This window comes from Scylla paramamosain, chromosome 37, assembly GCF_035594125.1.
Source record: "Scylla paramamosain isolate STU-SP2022 chromosome 37, ASM3559412v1, whole genome shotgun sequence".
NCBI lineage: Eukaryota > Metazoa > Arthropoda > Malacostraca > Decapoda > Portunidae > Scylla > Scylla paramamosain.
Window position 1 is genome coordinate 5,290,001 of NC_087187.1, and position 7,500 is coordinate 5,297,500.

General features: G+C 44.2%; 1 protein-coding gene across 2 annotated transcripts in view; it reads right to left on the reverse strand.

Moving 5' to 3' along the window:
- Positions 1-7,500, reverse strand: part of LOC135091418 (roundabout homolog 2-like) — a 198,661-nt gene that overhangs the window by 25,109 nt on the left and 166,052 nt on the right. For both annotated transcript variants that reach the window (XM_063989059.1, XM_063989058.1), the window contains exons 11-14: positions 6,449-6,555; positions 5,755-5,956; positions 3,989-4,214; positions 1,778-2,021 (exon numbers count right to left, since the gene is read on the reverse strand). In XM_063989059.1, the coding sequence (XP_063845129.1) occupies positions 1,778-2,021; positions 3,989-4,214; positions 5,755-5,956; positions 6,449-6,555 (779 nt within the window). The remainder of the gene's footprint in view (positions 1-1,777; positions 2,022-3,988; positions 4,215-5,754; positions 5,957-6,448; positions 6,556-7,500) is intronic.

Below are 7,500 nucleotides of genomic sequence, written 5' to 3' on the forward strand. Positions count from 1 at the left end.
AGAGAGAGAGAGATGTGGGAAAACAAAAAGACACGGAGGGAGGGAGGGAGGGAGGGAGAAGTGATAATGGAAGAGTCAAAGAAGGGAAGGAAAGAGGAAAGAAAGGGAAAAAAAGAAAAGAAAGAAGGGGAATACAAAGGAAAGGGGAAAATGGGAAGAAAATGGAGAAGAGAAGAAAGAAAGGAACGGAAGAAAGGGGAGAAGAGAAGGAACAGGAAAGGAGAAGGCAAAGGATGGAAGAACAAACCGTAAGAATGAGATAAATAAGAAATAAAAGAAAAAAATATGGAAGAACAAGAAAAGAAAACCAAGACAGGAAAAAAAAAAGAAGATAAAGGAAAGGAAATAAGGAAGGAAGAAAGATAAATAAGTCAAGAACAGGAAAAAAAAAACAGAATAAAAATGAGAAACGAATATGAAAGAAAGCGAGATATGGAAATAGAAGATGAAGGAAAGAAGGAAAGGAAAAAAGGAAAGAAAGAAGGAAGGAAGGAAAGAAGGAACTAATAATACCGAGAATGTAGGATGATGATGGACAGGTGAGTGAAGGAGGGATAAGAAGACAGCAAGATAGAAAAGATAGATGGAAAAGAGCGAAAGAGAAAGAGGAATAGAGAGAAACAATAAAAGAAAAGAAAAAGAAAATGAAAATGTAGTAGTAGTAGTAGTAGTAGTAGTAGTAGTAGTAGTAGTAGAAGAATAAAAAGTCACAATAAAAATAAGAATAAGAATAAGAATAAGAAGCAAGAATAATAAGAGGGACAAAGAGACGAAATGAGGAGGAGATTATCAAACGGTGGGAGAGGAATAATGAATAAAAGAAGAGATGAAAAGGATAACACAGCGAGAAGGCGAGAGACAAAACACACTTGGGTATGCAAACAAGGAGATGAGAGAAACGTGATGATTAGGATGAAAGAAGGAAATAAAAACTAAAACACACGCTCTCTCTCTCTCTCTCTCTCTCTCTCTCTCTCTCTCTCTCTCTCTCTCTCCCTTTGATTTTTACCTAATCTCTAATGAGAATGAAAGCTTGTGACGAGAGAGAGAGAGAGAGAGAGAGAGAGAGAGAGAGAGAGAGAGAGAGAGAGAGAGAGAGAGAGAGAGAGAGGAAAATATATCAGCCCAATCCTTAAGAAACTTGAAAACAAGGAAATTTAACTAATTAACTCTCTCTCTCTCTCTCTCTCTCTCTCTCTCTCTCTCTCTCTCTCTCTCTCTCTCTCTCTCTCTCTCTCTTCTCCCCTGTCTCTCCCATATCCCCTTTATATCCCTACCACCTCCCCTCACTCTCCCCATTCCCTACCCCATTATTTTTCCTTCTTATACTCTCCCCTTCCCCTCCCGCTTCCCCTCACTCTCTCACCCCATCCTCTACCCATACCACCTCCCCTCACCCCTTTTCCCATTCCTTAAGTCTACCATTCCTTTTTGCATACCCTTCACTACCCATTTATCCTTACCCCTTCCTCTCAACCTCCTATTTCGATACCTTCCCATCACCCCATCTCTCTTCATCCTCTTCCCCATTCCTAATTTTTTTCCTTCTTATACCATTCCCTTCCCCTCGTTCCCTTTCCTTCCCTTTACCCCTCTCACCTCCCCTCACCTCCCGTCCCCTTCCTTGACTTCATATCTTCCCCTTCTATATCCTCCCATTTCCCCTCCCTTCGTCTCTTACCTCCCCTCACCCTCTTCTCTTTCCTCCCTCACTCTTCCTCTTTCTTATACCCTCCCTCCTACCTACACCATCTCCCCTCACTCTCCCCTCCCTTACTTGGTGAAGGCAGCCACGGAGGCGGTGTAAAGGGCGCCGTAGGTTAGGTTGTGCAGGGTGAGGCTGTGCTGTCCTCCAGGCACCGTCAGGTTGGAGTGGGGTTGTGTCTTGTTAAGGAAAAGCCATAGAGAAAAGCGTGTCACTCTCCCGTTGGTGTGTGCTGCGGAGGGCGCGCGCCACGACAGCACCACACTCGTCCTGTTCAATACCAGGCTCTCCACTCCCGAAGGAGGCGCTGACGGGACTGTGGGAACGGGGAGGAGAGAGAGGGAGGGGTTGGTTCAGTTTGTTTGTGAGGGAAGCCAAACAAAACAAAGAGAGCGAGTCAGTAGGAATGAAAAGAAATAAAAAAAAATGTGAGAATATATGAACGAAAAATTGAAATAAACTGAAACAAATGAGATAAAAAGAAACAACAGATAATAAAAAAAAACAAAGCATGATAAAAGAATGAAAGAATAATTATGATGAAGACAAACTAATGAATATGAGAAAATAAGGAAACAAAGAAAACTGATTAAGAAAGACAATAACGCTGGAGATAAAAAAAAAAAAGAGGAGGAAACCTAAAGGAAAACAATAATTATTAAGAGAAAGACTAATTATGAGAGAAAACCAGAGATTTAAAACGAGAAACTAAAGGAAAACAACAAATAATGCGAGAAAAACATTAATTATGAAGGAAAACTCAGAATATCAAAGGGAAATTAAAGGGAAACAATATTAGAGGAAAAAAAATAATATTAACATTTTCACTAAATAGTTCTGTTTAATAAATAACAAAATGAGGCTGAAAATGAAGCCCGTTTTCTATGACGTGTAAAGAAAACGAGACGCCATTGAGGTAATAATAATAATAATAATAATAATAATAATAATAATAATAATAATAATAATAATAATAAAAAGAAGAAGAAAAGAAAAAGAAGAGGAAGAAAAGAAAAAAACGAAAGAAGAAAAAGAAAACAACAACAACAATAATAATAATTCCCTTTATGTCTTATTATCTATTTATTCTGCTTTAATTCCCTTTCATTCACTCCTCGCCTTCTCTTCTTCACATTTTTCCTCCCTCTTACCTCCTTTCATCCTTCTTTTTCCTTCTTTATTATATCTTATCTCTTCGTCCGTCATTATCTCTTTCCCCTCACTTCCCTTTTCTCCAAGTCTGCTAATTCTCTCTCTCTCTCTCTCTCTCTCTCTCTCTCTCTCTCTCTCTCTCTCTCTCTCTCTCACACACACACACACAGAACACACACACAGAACACACACTATTGCTCTTTTCCATCTAATAACACACACACACACACACACACACACACACACACACACACACACACACACACACACACCACAACATTATCATTATTAAACTGACCGTAGCGAGCAGCGTGTTAAACTGAGAACATTAGCTCTAAACTATAGCGCCAGTAAACTCCACTCCACCCCCACTCCATCTCCACTCCACCTCTCCTCTCTCCACTCCCCTTCTCTCCTTCCCAGCTTCCCCTCTCCTTGCGGTCTGGTAAGCTTATACTAACCCTTGCTCACCCCATTCCTCCTCCTTCTCTCTCTCTCTCTCTCTCTCTCTCTCTCTCTCTCTCTCTCTCTCTCTCTCTCTCTCTCTCTCTCTCTCTCTCTCTCTTCTCTTCTCTTTCTCTGTATTCCTCTCATTCTCTCTCTCTCTCTCTCTCTCTCTCTCTCTCTCTCTCTCTCTCTCTCTCTCTCCCTCAGTCTTTTTACTTTAAATCATGCATATTTCTTTAAATTTAAGCTTTTCTACACTTTTCTTCTTAAAGTCTCGTAAAATAATCTCTCTCTCTCTCTCTCTCTCTCTCTCTCTCTCTCTCTCTCTCTCTCTCTCTCTCTCTCAATAACTTGTGTTTCTCTTTCTGTTCCTCTCCTTACCTTTTTTTTTTTCTTAAATCATGAATTATTCTTTATATTAAACTTCTTACACATTCTTCTTCTTAAAGTCTTTGCAAAAGCAAACACACCCACTCACCGCCTCCCTTCATCACCACACACACCCACACCTTCACCTCCCTTCATCACCAGACACACCCACACCTTCACCTCCCTTTATCAACACACACACCCACACCTTCACCTCCCTTTATCAACACACACACCCACACATTCACCTCCCTTCATCACCACACACCCACATATCACCCACATTCACCTTCCTTCATCACCAGACCCACTCACCGTCCTCCTTCGTCCTGGCCATCCTGGAGTTGGAGGGGTGGCCGTGGATGGCGCCGTGGTAGGGGACAACAAAGAACTCATACTGCGTGTACTTGGACAGCTCCGTAAGGGTGACAGCCTCGGGGGGACCGCGACCCACCTTCTCTGAGCGGAACACGTGGGGGGCTGAGTCCAGGTCACGGTATCTCACGTAGAAGCCCTCGATGTAATCCCCATACTCCTTCACCTGGCGGGGAGCGTGTGACTGCGTGAGGCAAGGGGTGGTTTGTGGAGAGTTGGGTTAAGTGTGGTTAGGTTAGGTTAGGTTAGGTTAGGTGTGGTGTGGTGTGGTACAGTGTGGTGTGGTGTGGTGTGGTGTGGTGTGGTTTGGTTTGTTTTTTTTTTGTTTTTTTTTTGTTTTGTTTTGTTCTCGTCTAGTTTGGTGTGGTGTGGTGTGGTGTGGTTTTTGTTCTGGCCTAGTTTGGTTTGGTTTAGTTAGGTTAGCTTTTGTCTGCTTTGGTGACGTTAGGTTTGTTGACACAGTGAAAGAAGACATGTTTGTGTTAAGAAAAGGATGTAGGACTGCTGGATGGCTGGGTTACGCTAGATTAGGTTTAGTTAATGTTTGTGGATGCTGTGGAAAGGAAGCATGTCTGTAATGAGAGGAGGAAGAAAGGTTAATGGATGCTGAGAGTCAAGAATTGTTTGTTGTGTGTCACTGAAGAAGGCACGGAGACTCAGTGCTGCAGAAGGCTGATCATGAAAGAAAGAGGAGGAGGAGGAGGAGGAGGAGGAGGAGGAGGAGGAGGAGGAGGAGGAGGAGGAGGAGGAGGAGGAGGAGGGTGTTAGATTATGGAAAGGATATGGTGTGTGTGTGTGTGTGTGTGTGTGTGTGTGTGTGTGTGTGTGTGTGTGTGTGTGTGTGTGTGTGTGTGTGTGTGTGTGTGTGTGTATCTGCTTTAAGTCCACACACTCAAAAAAAAAAAAAAAAAAAAAAGACAGATAAAGAATAGAAAAAAAATTACATTCATTCTCACACCAAGATTTCCCCAGAATTACCTTGAAGAAGAAAAAAGAAAAATTTTAATCCTACCACCTACCCACCTTACCTGACCCTACCTTTACTCTTATAGATTAACATTGCTCTTTTTTTTTTTTTGGGGCTTGAGGGGAAGTTAGAGGCTCCTCACTGGTTACTGCAGGGAGAAATACCACGGCTGATGATGCACAGTTGGGACCTCCATAAGTAATACTGTGTTCGTGTGGTGAAAGGTGAAAGCTACCAACTTGTCAGGGTCTGCACGAGGATGTGTGTGTGTTGCTCCTGGCTTGTGGGTGATTATCTCTCTCTCTCTCTCTCTCTCTCTCTCTCTCTCTCTCTCTCTCTCTCTCTCTCTCTCTCTCTCTCTCTCTCTCTCGCAGAAAATGTCAAGAGGTTAGCAGAACGAAGATTGCAGAAAGGGTGTATCTGATCTCTCTCTCTCTCTCTCTCTCTCTCTCTCTCTCTCTCTCTCTCTCTCTCTCTCTCTCTCTCTCTCTCTCTCTCTCTCTCTCTCTCTCTCTCTCTCTACACACACGCACACAATCTTTACTCAATGTTCTCCTCCTCCAACTCCCATGACATCATTCCTCCTCCTCCTCCTCCTCCTCTTCCTCCTCTAACCCCATTTCCACATCCCCAACACCTCCACCTTCCCTCCCTTCCCCTTCCCTCCATCCCTCTCCATTCCCTCTAATCTTTACCCCCTTCCCTTCACACCCCTCCCTCTTCCTTCCACTACACCCACCTTCCACGTCAGTCTGATGGAGGTGGAGGAAACAGGCGTGGGCGGCAGGAGGGTAACGAGTGGGTGGGACAGGACCGCCCTCACCTGCGTCTCGTCATTCTGCCCATCCCCGCCCACCCCGCCCACTCCCTCTGGCAGCCCACTCGTCAGCAGAGGATCCGACACTACCGAAGCCTCTGACATCCCATGCATATTCATTGCTCTGGAAAATGAGTGGGATTCGAATCGGTAAGAGTGGAATTGGAGGGTTCTGAGTGGGGTACGAGTACTTTAAATGGGGTTGGAGAAATTTGAGTGGGATTAAGGGATATTTGAGTGGGATTTGAACATGTTTGGGAGGGGTTTAAAGCTATTGAGGATTTAAACTATCAGAGTGGGATTTGAACCTATTGAGAGGGATCTGAACCTATTGGAGTGGGATCTGAACTAATAGCACCATTAGCAACGCCACACCACCACGCAAACCACAAGAATTCAACACCACAGCACACACACACACACACACACACCGTCACCACCACCAGTTCATCACAATTACACCACCACCACCACCACCGCATCACACCACAACACCACAACCACACTACCACATCACCACCACCACAACCACACAACGAAGCACACACCACATCACCACCACAAACTGTACCACAAACCAAACACCACCACTACCACCACCACCACCACCACCCACCTGACCACGGCCCGGTACTGCGTGTTGGGGTTGAGTCCTGCAAGGGTGTATGTCGTAGCTGGCACGTGTTCCTCTAGCTCCCGCCACGACCCAGCGCCGCCCCACACCTGCAGAAGGACGACCAGGTGAACACACACACACAAACACACACACACACACACACACACACACACAAATCAGCAGTAGTAGTAGTAGTAGTAGTAGTAGTAGTAGTAGTACACTATCTTCATTTTTATTATTATTATTATTATTATTGAAAGTAGTAGTAGCAGTAGAAGTAATATTAGTAGTAGAAGTCAGTAAATAGTAAAGAAGGAAAGAGTGAGGAGGAGGAGGAGGAGGAGGAGGAGGAGGAGGAGGAGGAGGAGGAGGAGGAGGAGGAGAGGGAATGAAAGAGGTTGAAAAGCGGTTAAAAATAGTAGAGAAAAATATTAAGAAAGAGGCGGAAATTGTTAGGTTATAATGAGGCAACCAGCATGACTGAACGACCTGCTGTGTGTAACTGTGCCTAATAGGGGGAGAGGGGGAGGAGGAGGAAGGGGGAGGAGGAGGAGGGAAAATAATAAATGATGGTGGTTGTTGTTATTATCATTGACAGTAGTAGTAGTAGTAGTAGTAGTAGTAGTAGTAGTAGTAGTAGTAGTAGTAGTAGTAGTAGGTTCTGCCTCGTTCTGTACTCATCTCTCTCTTTTGTACTGTAACTTCATCCTCGTTATTAATTTATCCTGCTCTTTCACATCCTATTCTTTATTTCATATCCTATCCTCCTCCTCTTCCTCCTCCTCCTCCTCCTCAACCACCACCACTACCATGTCCTCCTCCTCCTCTTCCTCAACCACCACCACTACCATGTCCTCCTCCTCCTCTTTCTCAACCACACCACTATCATGTCCTCCTCCTCCTCCTCCTCCTCCTCCTCCTCCTCCTCCTCCTCCTCCTCTGTAAACACTTCAAAAGGTCTGTTAGTGTTAGGTTTATTTATGTAACTATGTAACCTCCTCCTCCTCCTCCTCCTCCTCCTCTTCCTCTTCTTCCTTCTCCTCCTCCTCCTG